Source organism: Neopelma chrysocephalum, unplaced genomic scaffold (genome assembly GCF_003984885.1).
Source record: "Neopelma chrysocephalum unplaced genomic scaffold, ASM398488v2 Primary Assembly neopelma1_97390, whole genome shotgun sequence".
NCBI classification, from domain to species: Eukaryota; Metazoa; Chordata; class Aves; order Passeriformes; family Pipridae; genus Neopelma; species Neopelma chrysocephalum.
In genome coordinates, this window is record NW_020926031.1 from 2,771,862 (window position 1) to 2,792,095 (window position 20,234).

At 39.6% G+C, this 20,234-nt stretch overlaps 1 protein-coding gene across 6 annotated transcripts in view; it reads left to right on the forward strand.

Moving 5' to 3' along the window:
* The first annotated feature begins 18,360 nt into the window (after window positions 1–18,360).
* The window catches only part of KNDC1 (kinase non-catalytic C-lobe domain containing 1), a 60,213-nt gene continuing 58,339 nt past the window's right edge, over window positions 18,361–20,234 (forward strand). For all 6 annotated transcript variants that reach the window (XR_003532361.1, XR_003532362.1, XM_027672190.1 and 3 more), the window contains exon 1: window positions 18,361–18,550. Coding sequence is in view for 4 of the 6 variants with exons in the window: in XM_027672190.1 (XP_027527991.1) it covers window positions 18,449–18,550 (102 nt within the window). In the remaining 2 variants the exon portion in view is untranslated. The remainder of the gene's footprint in view (window positions 18,551–20,234) is intronic.

Below are 20,234 nucleotides of genomic sequence, written 5' to 3' on the forward strand. Positions count from 1 at the left end.
GTTGTGCCTTAATGCATTTTGCAGTGAGACACACAGTTGTGTGTCTTGTAAAAGTAGGGAGGCAACCTTCCATATTTCTGAGACATAAGTCTTACAGAAGCAGGAATTCTAGTAATTAAAGAAATTCTACGTGCAACTTCTGTGAGAATGAATTAATAAAATATTTCAATGAGATTTTTTTTTATACAAATCTGGGGTTTTATCTCTTTATTTTCCCCAGAAAGACCACTTTCAATTTTTCACACAAAGACTTAATGAGTGCTCCTTCAACATCCCCTCACACTTGTAGAAATTTGTACCCCATGTCTAGCTCACTACAGAGATGTAATTGGTGTCTCAGATGCATTTTATAACTCTTTTCTCTCTGATATGTGTTAACCATAATTAAACCTGTGAAATCCTTATTTTCAGATCTTAGCAAGGCCTTCCTTGAAGGAAATTGGGAGTTTATTGAGTAGCATTCTTAGTAATTAACAAAGGTGGGCCAGATGGATAAGATTCTAAAATAAGGTCATTTTATGACTCTAATTCTGCTAATGGTACTTAGAAAGGAAACAGTTCGTGTCTTCACAGAGCTGTGTGCCTTGGATTACAGCATTTGATAGTCCTCTATTTTATTGTCCCTCAAAAGCTGCAATTTTCCTGTGTATTTGGTAATAGACCTTTGAACTAATGCAGAAACAGGCCTGTGGTCAATCACACCTTTCCCAAGTGATTATCTGACTGGAATGATCCCCAAGGGCTGAAATAGTTCCATGGATGGTACACACATTCTCTGTCAATAGACAAATCAAGTTCAGACTTCTTACAGAATTGTAGCTGGGGGACAGCACGTATAACCTAGTCCATTTAAATTACCAATAGATGTATTTATAACTTCACGTATGTATATTAATAAATTGTTTATATCTTTTTATTCCCAGAAATTGGGTTGTCATGTAAGTATAGATGAACAACTGCTACATGCATAATATAAATTCGCTGAAGTCAAGGTCAAAGGTGATAAGCAATATATACTGATGGAATCATTTTGTTCTTTTTCACCACCGGAATTTTATTTTTTTTCAGCTTTCGGGATAGAAAAAGCCTCTTCCTTTAGCTTCTCCAGACAGACTGGGAAGATCGTTGTATTTATCATGAATAGTGAAGATTCCTGTAAGACAACATGGCAATGAAGACAGTTTGCTGTCATGCTAACCAAAGCCTTAGGTGAGTGCTGCCCAGGTCAGAACTGCGAGGATTTCATAGGGTGTAACTTAATCATTATCCTGTTCCAGGAAACATGACTTTTTGACTTTCTTAATAAATAAACATGGCAGCACAAGCATATAATTTGATTGATGTTTCCTGATCAAATTTATATGAAGACTCCATATAAAGACTGACTGGTTCAAAAGTGGGTCATGAGGAAAATTTGTTCAAAACCTCTTAATTTCCAGAACTTTTATGCTGATTATATTTTTTAAAGACAATTATAAATTAATTCCTCAGTGTCTTACTTGGAGGCAGGAGGGTCAATATTACATATTTATATTAAAGCCTCAACTGAGAATATAGTTGCATTTCCCAGTCCTGTTCTAACATGCTAATAGTTGAGATCTTTCAAAGAAACTTAATTAAATAGTTCCCTAGATGCTCTAAGTTAAGCGTTAAAACAACCAGCGCAACATAAATCATTTAACAACCTTTATAAATGCATTTTCCCCCAACATTTTCACGTGTCTGTGTCTTGCTTGTACTCAGAATCATCCAATTAAGTTCCAGGAAATTCAGAGCACAGCCGTGCATTTTGGGTTCAGAACATACAGATGGCTGAACTTAGAGATTTGATGAGGATTAAGTGGCAGTTTGCTTATTATCTCAGGTTTCAGCTGTGGTGAGCAGGTAAATGCTAGCAGGAAAAGCGGGATGGGAGTTTCAAGGTGCTTGTGCACAACAAAAGTTAGGTGAAACAATACATTTGCACACTTTTAACACACAAATTCTATTTGATCCTTTTATTATTGCAGTGGTTGATATTAATTATGTCTTGATAATATTTCATCCTTGGCATGCATGGCACTTCATCCACAAAATAATGCAACCCCTCTTCTGTATTTGGGGAACAGATAGGGCTTGATGAAAGTGGAGCTGTTTCCCTCCGTGGCCAGGGAGGTGATGATGTGTGAAATAGTGTCCTCTACTGCACGAGTCGGACAATGCACGGACACTGGGCTGCCCTGGCAGAAAGGCAGCCTGGGGTGGGAAAACTCCTTCCCTTTAAGTGAATGTATTAAGCTGCAGCCTTGCTGCTCGAGTTTGGTTGCTGGATGCTATCTAGGGCTTCTACTTCATCAGGACTGAAATGTTAAATTCTTTCCTTTTGGAAGGGATATATTGTGAAAGGTTTTTCTTGCAAATTCTCTTCTATTTGTCCTTCAATTCCTCACTTATGTTTTCAATAACAGCAAAACCTGGTCTAAAGGTAATATTTTACCCATTACTAGGAATATGATTTATCCTAAGAAGTAAAAAGGTTGACAAAACCTGGTGCCTTGAGGGGCAGCAAGGTCTGTTGCAGAGTTCTGTGATAGTTATTGATATGGTTGCTCCATAAAGATGAAGGAAACACTTCAAATGCAGCATCCACTGTTCTTTGAAGGAAACATTTCTGTATTCAATTCACTCTTTAAAACACCTGAACAGTATCAAGAAGCTCAACTCTGACTTTAAGTAACCCACTGGGTGTCTAAGGAGGCTGGTAGCCCTGATTTTCTGATTAGTAACTCAGCTTAGTTTCACTGACCACAGTATGGTTACATAACTCGTGACACCAGAGTATAGAACCCATTGAAATTAATTTAGTTAGATGTTAATGAAAGCTATGTTTTGATACTGTTGGCCATTTGCCATAGTACAGAGAAATTTAGTATATAATGCCACACTTTATGACATAACTCAACCAAAGGCCACTTCTCCTGTCCCATAATGTTCAGTTTCCTTCCCAGATACACAGACCTGTGCAGGTGAACAGTCACATGCACAATGAAACTCGAGTTACTTTTTGAACATTAATCAAAATGAAATGTAATATTTATCTGGCTTTTGTAACTCTCAGAGTGCTGTAGGAATAATGAGTAGGCAATTTTAATCCCTTTCCACGAACTGGAAGAAAGAGAGAGAGTTGTTGGCATAAGCATGAGTTAGAAAAGTGTCTCTGGCAAATTCTCTCCAATTTGCCTAAGTCTGTTCCTACTCTGGGTAAATTCATAGCTTTGGGAACACTGTTCGAGTTTGTGAAATAAATTTAAGAAATTAATCTAAGATTGGGTTTGCTGTTTTTTCTTTTGTTTTGTTTTTTAAAGAAGGGAATGGTATTGATAGTCCATTATTATTACAGACATTGGCATGAAACAGCTGACAACTGTTCTGAGATTTTACAGCAATAATATTTCATGCCCTTCTAGATTTTCACCAGTTATGCTGATGTTGTGTTATAGCATTCTTCTGCCATATTGTTTTTTACTTTCAGGCTTTTAGAGTCCCAGTAATAAAATAATTTGCCTGATTTAAGAGAATTTCTTTTCTGAGTTTGGTTACTTGTGGTCTGGACCACCTTCCTGACAACCATAACAATAGTATATCCTTCTCCTTAACTTGCCTGCTACTATGTCCCTTGCACAAAACAAATTATAATTAAATTATACTTAGAGGAATGGATTTGCAGGTGGAATTGCCTAGTTCATAATAGATAACAGAAGACATAGGAGTCCATTGAGCTGAGAAAGAATATTCAGGGAAGTACATGTTATAACTATGCGATACAATGACTCGATGATTTACTGTGGATGGAGGCAGATCATGTGCCACAAATGCTTGTGATCCCAGCCATGTTATTTAGTAGGTTTCATGCTGCTCTTAAAAGACTAAGGCAAAGAGCAAATTTCATCTCCAGTTCTTCTCAGAGATTTGGATGCAACAAAACTGAGTGGAATGCATTCCCTCTGACACTGCACTCAAAAAGTAAACTATTACTTTGGAAAATAGCTTCTTCAGAAAAACATATTTTAGAAAAGAACTGTTCTGGTCAGCTTTTCTGTACAGGCAAACGCATCTGATGAGGCTATTGCCACATAGTCACACTCTGGCTTTGATAAGAAGCAATTTCCTTGCTGCCAATCAAGCAACATTTTACAACAAAGCTTGCATATACCTTTCTATGGCAGATGATGTCGAAGGGGAACCTTTCTAAAAAAAATTTTACCATTAATTCTTACATTTGCTGAGCAAAAGTGAATGCAGTGGATATAAGTTTTGATCTAAAAAACAAGAGAAACATCCTAGTCTACACACTCATTAAGGGCTGTGTGACAATTTATCACTAGATTAATTATAGTTTTGTAGTGAACAAAATATATATTTCATAATCTGAAAGAAGCTTGGAAGTTTTTAGAGGAAAATTTATCACCATATAAAGTAGCAGGCAAAACAAAAGAGGAGAGCCTATCAAATGAAGCAAGACAGAACTCCATTATGTCAGACATCTAAAATCTCTGCTATATCTGACGTAGTGAAGAAAATCATTCGACTTTTCAGATTGACCTTTTTCTCACTGAAGTTGTAAGAATCTTTTAAGTATAAAAAGAAAATTTGATGACATTCATGGAAAGCAGCCAACCTATTATTTAATATTGCACATTTCCACATGACTGGATAATGTTATTGATGGATAATATGCAATTTGTTGAAATACAGCAGGGAAACTGATGCATATGTTTCCACTTACATATTCAATTCATTGAGTAAATGAGTTTATTATTTTTCTTTTAGGTGGAAGAACAAATAGAAATTAAGAGACACAGCATGAGGTATAGTCTTTTTCTGTTATAGAGTTATATTTCTCTTTTCTAGATTTTGAAAACTGGTCACTGAAGGAATTTGGCAAAACTGTTTAAAAATTATGTTGGTAAACTACTGTGAAACAAGGGGGCATACTGATGAATTCAGAATAGCATCTTAAAAATAGAAATATGATAAATAATGCTTCCTAAACAAACCCGTGGAATACCTTAGAGGTTTCTGAAATCAATTTACAAATAAAGAAAAACTCATAAATCTTATCAATTTTGTGAGAAAGAATTTATAGCATCCTCCCCCTAGGTGCTGTAAAGAATTTTGGACATAAAAAGTATGAGGAAAACCTTTGTGTTTCAAATGAATACAAAATTAGTTTTCTTGTCTATGTTTTGCGACTGCTAATTTTTGTTGAACATTTGTTTGAAAGGTGCTTATTCTATTGGTCTCTGCTCATTAGATCTTCTAATATTTTACTAAAATATAAACAAAAAAAGTTACTTTAATATGACACCATAATTCTAATCTATCTCTGTTATTTCTACTCTGTGAAAATTTCCCTGGATCTAAGTTAACAACCTCATTTGTTTATTTGGTTGTCAAGATGTGAGAGTATTTCTAAGGCACTTTTCATGACACATTTTTCCCTTATTGGCAGTAGCATATTGTATAACTATTGTCTCACAAGCTATGCTGCAGTGACACACAGCTTTTTAAGGGCATGGAGTCCCTACCAACTTGCAAAGCCTGATGAATATTTTCATACTGACTTGGTAAATGAGTCACAACCTTTGTGAATTGCCTGAGGGCACAAAGCAATTCAAGGGAAGAGTCATTTAGAGAACTCATCTTTCCAGACTCCTGTGCTCTGTTGACTAGTTAACAAGGGTCTTTTTGTAATCACAGTAAAATATTAATTTCTAAAAGTGAGGAAATACATGTTGTGTTCATATAGGCTTACTTAAACATAAGCTATTGACCAGTGGCAGAGACAGAATAACTAACTGAACTAACTGGATCTCTGATTTGACATAGTTCATCAATTTTTATATTTGGGCAGGAGACCTTATATCCCTCCTCAGGTAACTGGAAGTAAAATATTATTTCATTACTATGATTAATATGCATTCATCAGCTATATGGAGGATCTGAACTTAACCCAGTTCTGAGGAGACTTCGCAAGACCTTGTTGAGCTGTATGACCAACCACCTCAGACATCCCTGACAAAAGTCTTTGTGAAAAGTAGGGTAGGAGAGTAAGGGAGGATGGGGGAGGAGCTCAGTATTACTTTTGGAAAGTTCCAAGAGCAAGCTACAAGAGCTCTCTCACTTTCAGTCCTGCATCTCTTCTGTCATCCTCTGTAGTTACACAAATGTAATTTAGATTAGACTGGAAGTGTGGAAACAATTTGGCCAGTGATGCATAAGGAACAGAAAACAGTTCTCCCTTCTCTGATCCTCTTCTGTCAAGCTTTAGAATAAAGAGCAAATGATCGCTACGTCCGATATTAAAATATGGTTCCTAATATTCAAAATAATCCATAGAATAAGAAGGCACTGTTAAGACATAGGTAATTTAGAAGGTGGCAGAATGTCTTATGTAAGGCTAACAGAAATGCAACGTGACAAAGGTTTTCACAGAATCACAGAATATGCTGAGTTGGAAGGGACCCACAAGGATCATTGAGTCCACCCTTAGCCCTGCACAGGATCATCCCCAAGTGCCCGAGAGTATTGTCCAAACACTTCTTGAACTTTGTCAGGCTTGGTGCTGTGACCACTTATCTGAGGAGTCTGTTCCAGTGTCCAACCACCCTCTGGGTGAAGAATCTTTCTCTAATATCCAACCTAAACCTACCCTGACACAACTTCAGGCCATTCCCTTGGATCCTGTCACTGGTCACCACAGAGAAGAGATCAGTGCCTGCCCCTCTGCTTCCCCTCATGAGGAAGTTGTAAGGCAAAGAGGTCTCCCCTCAGTCTCCTCTTCTCCAGGCTGAACAGACCAAGTGCCCTCAGTCGCTCCTTATATGGCTTCCCATCAAGGCCCTTCCCCCTTTGTTGCCCTCCTTTGGACACTCTCTAAGAGCTTAATATCTTTCTTACATTGTGGTGCCCAAAACTGCACACAATATTCAAGGTGAGGCTGCACCAGCGCAGAGCAGAGAAGGACAATCACCTCTCTTGACTGGCTGGTCATGCTTTGCCTGATGCACCCCAGGGAAGTTTTAATGCAGCTGTTCTTTTCACACAGTGCCTGTTGCAATAACATAAAATTGCTGTCATTAATAGTATAGACCTATTTTGCCTGCAGAATTAGGCTCAGCAGGATGGATCATTATTAAATTGCAGAAAACATTAAAATAAACTCTGGGTATTTAGGTAGCTAATCTGGATAAAGCTTTAATACCATGACGTAATGTTGAAAATAATGTAACGTTGGAAAGCAGAGTACCAAGAGTAGACTTGGCAGAAGAAATTGAAGTTCTTTAGTTATCAAAGAAACAAAAAACCCAGCCAGTCAGTGAGACTGTTATAAAAATACTGTCAAAACCATTAAAGCTGCTTTTTCCCTCATTTTTTTCATGCTGAGGCCCAGAAAAAAGACTTGCGATACCCCAGCCAGTTTCACTTTGACTTGCTGTATCTTGCAGAAAAGTAGGTGAGTGAACATCCCATTTTCATTATATTTGATTGCAAATCTTTAGGATTGGAAAGTATATATTAGCAGTGCTATCAAACTGATACTATTGTACATACCCCAGTACGTGCTTACTGCCACTGTTGCCAGTGGACCCAGAATTTGCACCTATTGACCATCTGCCCTTACCCTGATGCAATGTATGGGAGAAAAAAGATGCCTTGGGTTCTTTCTCTGGACTCCCAACAACAACTATTCTCAGACAGCCAGGATTCATGCACAGCTCGACCTCACACAGCCCATGGCAATAGTAAGATGTTTTGAGTCCATGTCGTGAGAATGCCCTGGTTGCTCCTTAGCAAGTGACTGCTTGCATTCAAAGAAGTCATTGCCACAGGAGTCATGATGATGGTTTCTCACTTGACTTAGTAAATTCCTTGTGTAGGCAAAGAAATTATACTGATATCACCACCTGAGTAAACAAATATGGAATTCCACTGAACTGAGAAATAGGTTCAGTATTTTTATTGGAATAAAGGATAATGGATGATCAAAGCAGAGGCATCTAAGAAGCTGATATATGACAATGTAGAAGACTCTAAAACAAGAGAATGGCAAACTGTGCTCAAGTCCATGGTAATTCACTCATTGTGAAAGACACATACTATTATTCTCAGGGTTAGAACGTACTTTCCCAAACTGAACATATAGGGAGTTTCTCTCCTTTGATGCCACCGTCCATTTTTATTTCATGATTACCCAAAAAACACAATCAGACCCTAGAAAGAAAGAGGGTAGGGAGCAAAGAGAGGAACTGAAAACTGGTCAGATTAGGAAACATGTGGAGTAAGTTTATTGAGTGAATATTTGTTTCGCTCCAGTCTTGCTGATGTTGACCAGGAACAGCAACACTGCTTCTCTGCCAGGGCAGTAAGGGCATGTTCCCATAGCTGCAGCCAGAGGGTTGGCTCCAAGGAGCTTTGCTAGCAGGATGGCACCAAGGGCAGGTATTACAAACTCTGCCAGATTACAAATACTGCTTTCTCAGATAATGAGGAAAAAAATGGTGAGAGATCTTCACAGATATTTCTTAACCTATATCCTCACCTTCTCCCCTCCTTCAACTACAGAAGCAAGGTTCATTTTTCCATAATGCATTGTATAGTGGAGTTTGAAATCTGCAGGTGGAAGGCGTAGTGCTGTTATTATTACTTACTGTTATGAAAGATAACACAGGGATTGCCATCAGTGAATCTGTCTGTCAGAGTTAGGTCTGAAATTTGCAGTCCTCAGCTACCTGGGTAGGTTTAAGGAATAATTTCTGTTATTTGTAATATACGAAGCAATAAAAGGCTACTAAGAATGATTAATAGCCAAAGTGAAGCTCAGACATTTCATCGATCTCAAAAGCCATTTATTGCAAGTATATGAAAGCAAAAGAGATTATTGCTATTACACAACGAACTATAAAATCAGAAAGGAAAAAAATGCATCTTTTTCTTCTTGAAGATGCTGAGAAATTATTCTGCATTTTCCCTCCCTGCTGGATTTTCCATTGGAAACACATGCTGGAGGCACAAGTGGGATCAATAACATCACAGACACAGCTTTAAATACTTATTAAATGATCAAGGACAGATACTGTTTAAGAACAAGCTGAAAAATTGTTCACAGAAGCAGCTGGTGCAGAGCAGAAGTGACCAGACTGGACAATGAGGGTTTTGTGTGCAGGTACGTTTGAATTTTTCTGCCTGAAATTCTGTGCTTGTTATATAACCTCTTTTGATTAATTGAGCCTCCATGCCAGGTTGTCGGCTGCAGCTGAGGTGTGTCTGGCACAGCCAAGAGGAACTGGCACACCAGATGTGCTGCTAAGTTTTCCTTTGTTCCGCTCCAAGCCTAGGACAGAATAAGCCGTAGGAATACCTGGATGTTTCTCCGTTGGTTCTGTAGCACTTGAAAGCTCTCCTTCATACCAAACAAAATGTCCAATAGTTTGGCTTCACACTGGTCAGAGCAGTCCCACAGAGGTTCTGACTTCAAGAGGACATTGCTGGAGGCCAAGTCCTCTGGTCATATCCAGCCTTTTGCACGAGATAGGAAAAAAGCCATTCCACTGGTCATGTGCCAACCTGACAACTACTTATGTCTGGGGATCGAGAAGACATTAGGTGCATTAGGACAAGTGGAATTTGTTATCTCGAATATGTACGTGAATCTGGTTTTCTATTTTTAGGTCCCAAGTGGAAGAGGTCTTGAAAGGGTATTTGGGGAGAAGTCATGATGTGTTTTCCCCTTATTCCACGAAGTAGTAAGGAGTGACCAGAATTAAGGAAGTCTAACCAGGGAAGCCTGCATCCAGATGAGCTTTTTTTGTTTGTTTTAACCATTTTTCTTGGCTATGCTTCTACAAATAAGAAGGGTTTATTTCAAGAAGTTGAAGCGAAATAATTTACCTGTCCTTGTGAGGCAGATGAAAATTGGGATGTATTGCCTCTGAGAAACAAGAAGCTGGCTCTTTGCTGCCTCTTGAAAGGTGTGTTCATGCAGACACCAATGCAAAGACCAAAACTTAACCAAACATGAAATCGGTGAAATCCTATGCAATATTGGATTGTGAAGGTTGAGGGGATATTTTCTCCCTTCTCCTGATGAGCTTTCTTGATAAGAGATCTTCTGGTAAGAGTTTCTCTCCTCCTGCTAATCTGTATGTGCAATGTACAAAATTCAATCTCAACTATGTTTTCTGATTGTATCTGTAAGTTTTATGGCTAGATTCTTGGTATTTATTGCTTCTCCTCAACGGAGCATTTCCCAGTATAAAGGAGTCCCCAGTGGCACAATACATAGATATTACTAATGCATCCAGCAGCAAATTATCTAGGCAGCAATTACAAAATTAAGACTCAGGTAGTGCAAACAATTGAGTTTTTTTCACTACAGTAGCTAAATTGAGAAGTTAGAAAAGAGTATTAATTTAGGGTGACTGGAAACAGGAGTGTTGGGTTTTTTTCTCAGAATGCAAAAAGTGCATCACCTGTGTGTGGCATCAGAGTTCAAACTCAAAGCCTCTCTGCACAAAGGAATACTTCTTCCATCTGCCAGGATTGCACCCTACTCATAGCATTTGCCAGCTATCTTAGCAGAGGTCACCCTTAGCAAATGCCCTGCTTTACAGTTGTGGCTATCGTGAAAAATAAAATCTCTCTGGAACTATTTTAGAAATTAAATCTGCATTTTTTATAGCTTCAGTCTGGCTCCTGCTGTGTTTTTCAACGAACATTTTCTGATACCCTGGATGAGATTTGCCTCAGTTTGTATGTGAAAAACCTCTGCTCTTCTGAGGTCAAGTGACTTTATTGGATGATCCAATAAAGTTCCTCTGACTTTGGAAGTTCCTCTGACTATCTTTGTTACCAACTGAAGGGCTTGGCAGAAAGATCGAGTTCAGCACTGTGATCTGAAATTGATTGGGATCAGACTCATTCTAATCAGCTCTGGCACAAAGTAACATAACACAGGGCTCTCTGCCAAGAACAGTCTGATCTCAGCTCCTGAGTGCTTCACACTGAAGTACCGCAGCCCTTGGGCTTCCATGGAGAGTAGTTGTTTTCCTAGGGTAAGAATGGAGAACAGGTTGCTGGATTAGCAATGCTTTTATTTTGGAGGGCCTGTAAGGAATATGGAGAACAGCACCTGCTATGCTCCCAGGAGATTTGTGTTGTTTTGTCTTGCACAGGTGGAATTTCTGAATGCCTTTTCAATTCAGTGTCAGAAAGAAAGGACTGCAGCGACCCAAGTGTGAAACACAGTAGCTAAATCCTCGCTGGAGCCAAGTAGTCATAGTAAATCAAAAAGATTAAATGGTAAATATTGTATATTGCCTGTCACTACTAGAATGTGCGATGTATGGGCTAGTTTGTCGTTATGTTTTATTGAGAAAGATTCCCAGGACAGCCATGGTCATGTCTCTGGGGAAAGGAAGAGAACAATGAAGACACTTGCGGATTTTGTATCAGCTGTTGGGGACAACAAGTTTTAAAGACTTTAGGTCTTCAGGATGGGCTTTTCCTGCTGCCTCATTAACTTCAAGAAGAATTTAAACAATTCAGTTTGATTCACTGCCCCATGGATGGGAAAATACTTTGTCCTGTCAGTGTTTTCCTTTCCATTATGAGCAGTTCATAATGATCTCATAAATCTCTGGAGGAAAGCTTAAGGAAATAGCCAAATGTCAGAAATATCAGCAATCTCAGGGTTAGAATTCTGCATGCACATAGCTAATTTTATGTTTCTTTAATATGAATATAAATTTTAGTTAATTGTTGTGAGATATTTCTCTGAAGGATGGTTAGTACTACCCCACAGCTTATTTTCCATACTGGACTTTATTATGCACATTATCTTTTAAAATTATCTTCTGTGCAACTTTTTCTTGTGTTTTCAAATGAACACCACTAAAATGAATTAAAAGAACAAGGGGACCAATAGGTGTTATAAAGACAATATTGTGTTATGAAGGCAATGCTATAATGTCAAAACTAAAGCAGTTCAGAATCAAATGCAGGATGTTCTGCAATTATTGCATAAATTTGGCTTTCCAAGTTTATGGCTTAAATTTCCAGTTGATATGAGACTCCTGAGTAATGCTGGAAGGGATTCATTTTCATGATGCCTCACTTCACTATGTGAAACAAGCAGAGTGGTCTTTACTTGCAATACGAGCTTATTGTGAGATAGTGAGATAAGGAAGTCACATAATACTTCAGAGTAATAACAATAACAAGAATCCCATATGTGTGAATACACATACAGGTATTTCTGGATAGATACTGCCTATGACAAACTGAATAAATGAATTGAATTAATGAGACAATGACTCAGAAATTCATAAATACCAGACTTAGCACTGGATTCACTTTGGACCCATACCTCTTCTAGTCCTAATTTTCCAGTAGTGAAAAGAAAGATGTGTGTTTGCATACTGGATCATTACTAGGTTATTTTTCCATTTGCATACAAATAAAAACAATTCTGGTCTTTGATCTTGCATCTCAATGAGTTCTCATCAAATGAAATTATGCCATGACAATCTTGCTATTGACTTCAACCGGGACCAAATCTTTACTTCTGCTGTCTATCTCTGCATTTCAGCTAGTAGAGGAAGGTTATATACAACTGCAACAGCGTAAGATATTTAAAGAATGACAAAGAAAGTGGAGATGCCTAAATGCAAAGCACATTATCCTAAAGGAGCTCCTGATGGGAGCTATCTATGCCTGGAGTGCCATCTAGTAGAGTTCATGTAGAAAGAACAGAGGAACTAGAGATGCAGCTGCAGTTGAGGGAAATTTATTAGATGGCTGAAAGATGTCTTGAGGAGAAGAATGGTGAAGAATCCTTTTATAGTCTTTCCTATGAAAACTAGTGAAACTACTATTCAAAGATGCAATTAAATCAGTCTTTAGACAGTGGACATGTGAGAAATTACGAAGATGAAAAAAAAGGCAAATGCCTAAAGGAAAACCTCAAGGGGATAGATAGAAGAAAACTATTAATAACGTCAGCTCTCCTAAGCACCTGAGGAAATTACGAAATTAAAGTTGATCTGTATTATAAATACAATAAAGGTATAGTGTAGTAGAAAAGCAATCATGGATAGAACAGAGATTTAAGAAAATGCAGTGTTAGGAAAAGATGAAAACAAAGTCAAAGGCAACAGAACAGATATATACATAAAATGGTAATCAGTAAAGAAATAGAACTGAGATTAAAAGATAAAAGACAATGTTGGGGCAAAAGTGAATGAGTGTAAGTAAAGGCTGGAATTTAGGAAGTTCCTAACATGTAGGAGCAAGTGGAGTTTGATTATTTCTATGAAAAGAATGATGACACAAGTGCCTATAATGAGTGAAGACTGTGCTTGATGATTCTGAAGTTTATACTTCTACCATTCAACCCCATGAAAAGGTAATGCCTCTATATGGGGTTCCCCATACAGTAAGCAGTCTATGCATATAGTTTTCTGATAATGCACCCCTATTGCCTTTGTAAGATTCTTAAGTACCTGCAATACAAAGTAATCCACCACTTCAGTCAAGAAGATTTATGTTTCTATATGAGTGGTAGCAGCAATGGGGCTGGTTTAAAAATTGCAGTATTTTAATTCTTTCAGGTTTTTCAGTAGCAGCAACACAATCAGCTTTTTATTACAATGGTTTCTCACCACTGCCACAAAGGCAGCAGCAGTTGGCAACTGGCAGAAAGCTTGTCTCTGTCTTTAAATACATATAACTGCTAAAGGAAGAACAGTAGTTTCATAGACGGTAAAAGTATTAAAGCCCATGGCATTAAAGAGATCTCTGATTAACAGAACCCAAACAATAGAAAAATATATAAGTCATACACACACAAAATCCAATTCTTTATACAGCAATCTTTCAGTTCCCTCAGTTTCACCCAAACTAAATTAAAATGAGAACCTTCAGGCAAATTGCCATTAAATGAAAACTCTTAAAAGAAGAATGTACAATCTAATTATACTGTTACAAATGTGTACCTTTCATCTACAAGGCTGGTACTCCAAATTATAACAGTCAATTATGATTATATAATCTATTAAAAAGAATAAGCAAAGTGCTATAATGAAAAGGATAAAAGAGCATGAAAGACATCTCTAGTGGCACAAAGTGGCATAACAGTAGTACCATATACAATTTCCTTTCTCCTGTAGCTTGTATTTAGATTATGTTGCAGAGACAGGGTACTTGGCAGTCACTTCCTGAATCCTCATTAATGTATTCTCTGCGGCAAGTGCCTACTGAATTATTACTTACAATATCCCATGAATACACCTATCTAAGGTGGAAATAAAAGGCATGAGGCTCATAACTAAAGTAGTAAACCATGGTTAAGAGAAGTACTTCCTTTAATTTTGCAAGTCATTAATGTATTATTTTCAAAAATTCCTTCCTTCCTTCCTCCCTTCCTTCTTTCTTCCTTCCTTCCTTCCTCCCTTCCTCCCTCCCTTCCTTCCTCTTTTTTAACAATTATTAATTACATAATGACACAATTAGAAAATATACTGAGAAGTGCTAAAGCATGATCGAAGTTATGGAATAGTTTCTATTCTGTGAATTAACAACTAGAACAAGGCCTTTCAACCTAAAAGGATAAAACTAGGGGAGATATGAAAACTCTATAGTATCATAAATGATGGAAAGATGACAAATAAGGAATCTATCCACCACCTTTGCAAATACAATAAGTTAGGGTCCTCAAATGAAACAAAGAATTTATTTTATGCAATGTGCGGGTCAGCCGAGGAATTTTGTAATAGGATATGGTGGATAGTAAACCCATTCAGACTCAAAAAGTGAATGAGCAAATTCATTAAAGAAAAATACTTCAGTGTCTCTTGAACCAGTAGACATTACCACAGCCTTAGGGAAAATCTGAACTGACTCTTTGGAGACTGCGAGAACATAGCATGTTACTACCTTGTCCCTACACTCTTCTCTAGACATCTGCTATCAGCTGCTATCAGAGACAGAAATCAAGTCAGCTATTTTGCCACAAACATGCCTTATGAGAAAATTACAAACTGCCCTAACTCTAATGCATTTCCTACAAATTAGATCCAGCTTAAGGGGAGCATGCTCAAACTGTAAGAGGACTAAAATCAAATGTATTTGATCCATTTCTTTCCATTGTCTGTGATCATACAGTCTAAAACACAAAACTCCACATTGATTTAATGATTTTTTGGTCAAGAGTTTTCTCACGTATAATATCTACACTATATCTGGAGTTTACGTTTGCTCAGTAGCTTTTCTTCTCTAATCTACAATTAAGAAGTCAAAATCTATAATAATTATGATTCCTGGTGTAATTGTTCCTAAAAAGATCTCAGTTCATATTCAAAACCTGATCACTGTTAAAGGAAACCTCTCTCTGGTACTTCCACAGTTTCAAAGTGGTACTTCCAACCTATTTCAAATATCCTTTACTAAGATAATATTCTTTTAATCTATGCTAACATTTCTTATTTCTTTTCAGGCTATAGAATACAATTAATGCAAAATAACGTTTTTATTTCTGCCTTTTGACAACCCCCACCTTTGAGAACCTGATTTCTCTTCAATGTACTTCTGTGTTTATTATGATATTCACCTGCAAATTCACCAGCCTCAGACTCAGGAGTTAGTCTCCACAGACACTCGCATATCCATCAAAACATGTTTCAAAAAATGTCTACCAATACCCTATAAAGACCTCCTAAGAACTTACACTTCCTTAAGCAACATTGTGGAAAGAACAGAAAATATGACTGCAGAAAAACTGACAGCTTCATCTACATGTGTGTTTTTTCTAATGCTGAACTGTGTAGTGTTGCATGTCCTCCAACAGTTCCCGTGGGCCATGACTAATTGCAGATGTTAATAAGAATGAATACTCTAGCATAAGAATTGCTACATGAATGTATCAAACAAGTTGCAATGCCTTTTCTGACAGTTGCCTCAGCTGTGAGACCAATGAGGAAATCAAAACAACACAATTATTGATGTGACCATAGGCTTAAAATAGCAATTATTCTGGAAAAAATCTTCCAAACCATATCAGTTCCATTGACTGTTTTTTCCTGTCCATCAAGGCATTTGTGATAAGGCTAAGTCTACTACAAGTTTTTGTTTACAGAGCAATTCTGTGTTTCATTTATTTTCCATTTTGTACAATTTCCACTTCGTCTAAACAGTTCTTCAGTGGAGCAAGTAAGTTAACCACAGCTACAGAGAGAGAGATCTCAAATCACTTGTCAGTTAGTCACTTACTCTAACAAAATCTACCCAAGCCTAGATTCAAGGTCCAGATAATGCAGGGTATGTGTATGAACCTGAGTTTGCTAACCTCACAGGGAAATGCCCTATCACTCATTTACTGGCAAGGGAATTTCTCTTAGTCAAAAAAAATACTGATCTTTTCAAAACTAGCATGTGAATTTCTGTGCAGCTTCCATAGGTTTAACTTAAACTTCTTTTCAGAAATATTTGTGAATGCTCAAGTGGTGATTGCAATGGAGAGCTGTCTAAGATGTATGTAAGGATGAGTGTAGATATTAGGCCTGATTTAGGCACCAGAAAAAGTTTTCTCTTTTCTTCTTCTTTACAATGCAGTTATGGGTCAGTACACAAGAGTCCAGAATTCAGGATTCTTCTTGGGTAGATTGTGCTGCCTGAAGAAAACATTTTGCCAAAAACGCTGGTGAAATACAGTTTAAGAAACATTTTATAATAATACTGTTATTGGAGTCACATTGGGCTTTTTTTTTTCTTTTCAGAAACACCAGGCACTCACTGTTTCCCGTGCTTTAGTATTTGGTCACAACTAAAAGCCCTAGTTACCAAATTATAAGTGTGTGTGTATATATATAGTTCATATCCATTAAAAAATGTTAGTAATAAGACAGCATATATATGAAAGACTCCAATCTGCCCAGGTTTGGTTTTTTATTCAGTAGCATGCCGTAACTGTGGAATGTATCCAAATAATGTTTAATTGGGAGAAATCTTACAACTGCAGGATGACTTTTATGGGGCAGTTAATCAAAGTATCTTTGTTTGCTTCACAGTGTTTGTTAATATATATTTTAACAGAGTATTAATCTTTTCCACAGAGTACTACATGCAAGAAGAAAATATAAAGCTCTTGCTTTGCTTGATGTACTGTGCAGAGATTAATTAATTAGCATACTTCATTTTGACATAGAATTATAGGAATACAGGAAAGCAGAATAATGAAAATGGCACCCTTATTTTCCAAGTATCTGTAGTTCTAAAATTTAATTACAGGAGAAAAGAGTATATTCTCACCATCCACCATTGTTTACAATGTAGATGTAAGATTCTGATGTGACTTAAATCAGGAGACACCTGCTCAGGGGTTATCTGTCCATTACCAAATGCCAATTCCTATTCCCAGGCCTGTTTACTCAAAACAACCTGAGCTCTCCAATGAGGTTTACTTGAAATAAAAACTGGCTTATGCAGGTGGTGGTTTTGAAGGAATCCTTGATCTTGAACTTTTGATTTCAAGGAGAGTCTTAACGAAGTTACTTGAGGCACCCTAAGCCCTGTTGAGTGCAAAAATGGGCCACAACTGATGAACAGAAAGCTGGTGATACCGGCTTGGTTTTGTTTGCAGTTGTTATGGTTCGAACTGCGTCAGGAGTTATGCCATGATCATGCAAATACTTGTTCACCTAAATCTAACCACCGCTTTATCCAGTAAACCCAGCGGTTTGCAGAGCCGGCGGCGGTAACGCGGGCCCGGGGGACTCGGGCAGGCGGGGCGGGGGTCGCTCAGCGCCGGGCAGCGCCTCGGGGCCAGGCACCGCTGCAGCCTCGGCCTCTCCCCGACACCAACCCTCCCTCCCGCCGCCGCCGTTCGCCCGCAGAGCGCGGCCGAACAGGGCACCGGCTCCGGCTCCCGCGGGGCCACGGCGGCCGCAGCCGGCACTGCGGCGGTCGCGCTCCTCAGGGCGCACCGCCACGCCACCCGCTTCCCACCGTCACCGGCTCCCGGCCAGCGGGATAGTCCAGGCTGGTGGACACGCCGCGACCCGCAGCCATCCCCCGGTGACAGTCGGGGCCGCCCGGGGCGCGGCGCGGGCGGGCGGCGCCGCAGGAGGGCGGGCGGCGCCGCAGTGAGGCCGCGCGGGCGAGGCGGCGGCGGCCGTTGCCATGGCAGCGCTGCCCCGGGCCGCGGCTTGAGCGGCGGCGCGGGAGGGGCGGGGGCGCCCCGCGGTCGGGCCCGGCCCGGGAAGGGGTTAAAGCGGGCGGGCGGCGCCGCGGGGGTCGTGGTCGGGGGCACCCCGCGGGCGGGTGAGGGGAATGAGCCGTAGCGGGGGCCGAGGGCCGTGCTCCGGGCGCATAGGGAGGCTGCGGAGGTGAAGCCTCTGCTCCCTCGCCCGGCGGGATGGAGGCTCTTGACGCCGCAGAGGACGTGTTTTATGAGGAAGAGGAGGAGGAGGTGAACTGCTACGATTTCGAGCCTCTGCCGACGCTGCTGGAGGACGAGGTGAGTAAGGCAGGTGGGGGACGGAGCCGCCACCCTTGCGCTCACCTGTGGTGAAGCGGCCTGAAGGTGCGGCCGGACCGGGCCGGGGGAGCGGCCGAGCCGCGGCGGCAGCGCCGTGAGCTCCCCGTGTGCGCCCCGCTGGCTCCTCGCCTCCCCTGCCCGCCGGTCCCAGCGAGTAAGTTGGGCTTGGCCCATCCCCTGCACCTTCCCCATACAACAGCAAAGTCACGGTCCTCGAGTGCGGGGTGTCTCGTCACTGCTGTCATAGCCGTGGGCTAATGCTGCAGTTGGCGAGTACGTGTCCTTGTCGCACTCGGTGAAGGGAAATTTACATGGGCTCAGCTGTTTCCAGAAGCTGCCAACCAGTGTTTTGTACAGCCGTATATTGCTGCCCTGTGCAAAAAGGCCTTTGACACTGAGAAATAAAAAAAAACAAACAAAACCCACCAAACTGTTAAATCTGTTTGTTCAGTTGTTGTGCCCAATAACCTGTAGCTAAACCCAGTGCTTGTCATCACGTTTGTCTGGATTTATTATTGGGTTTACTCTTGCTTTTTATTGCTCTTGCTCATCTTTGTATCTTTCCACATGATGTGTGTTTCTTACTCCCTTGGGAATATTTGGGCAAAATGTTTGTAGTTTTCTTCCTTTTTTTTTTTTTTTAAAGTAAAGGTTTGGTGAGCCATATGTGAGCCGCTCATTTCCCACACCAGATCTTGCAAACTTTCTTTTTTGCTATGTCAAGAATCTGAGCTGAATCAGGATTTAAAAGTGAGTTTGAAAATGGAAAGTCCTTTTCAGCTTTCCTAAGTCACCGAATGGCTCAGCAGTTTGGCTCTTCTGCCATTTGTAGTGCTCAGTGCAGTAGGCCCTCTCAGACTGGCCCATGCAAGACATAGAAGGAAGGTGGTAGTGGCCTCATTTTTACACATTAACTTAAGTATTTGGAGTATTTCTTCAGAATGGGAGAGAAAGCTCAGGATCAACTCTTATGTATGAGAAAGACCTGGGCCCATTTTCCATAACTGGTCAATATATACTTTCATTGTGGGTTTCCACCAGTCCCATCTATTTAGTTATTCCGGAAACATAAATAGTTTCAGTATTTTTGTTGAGAGAATGACAACCTGGCGATTAGAGAAGTTAATAAAAAAGGGCTGCTTTGAAGAGTACTCAGAGAGCTTACTCAGGCAACTCAGTGTTTTTCTTCAAATGTGATGAATTTAATGAATGGTGTTTGCCACATTTTCTGTGATTCTGGAATAGATGGATTCAAAGTTTGTGTGAATTATCATGGCAAGAAGACTTAGGTGCCAGAAAGCTGCCGGTGCTGTTGTACTGAACTCCCAGCTGCTTAGTCATTTAGTCCATTTCTCATCATTGTACCTAGTATAAGGAATGAGATTGGTGTCTGATGCATATGTTTTTTTGCCAATATGTGAAGCCGAATCTGCCTGAGCTGAACAGTAGGAATTGCCGAGGATGAAGATATGTTTCAAATTCCTTTCTCTACTAGAACTTTTCTTTGTTTCACACTCCTTAATATTTAATTTAAATTTTTTTGAGAAGTGATCTGTGGCCAATTAATTTGTTTTCTCTACCCGCTCTCTCTTAATATCTCTGCTTAGTTATATGCTCTTGCAACAAACGTGGGTAGAGCCCTTCCCCTTGCAACAAACGTGGG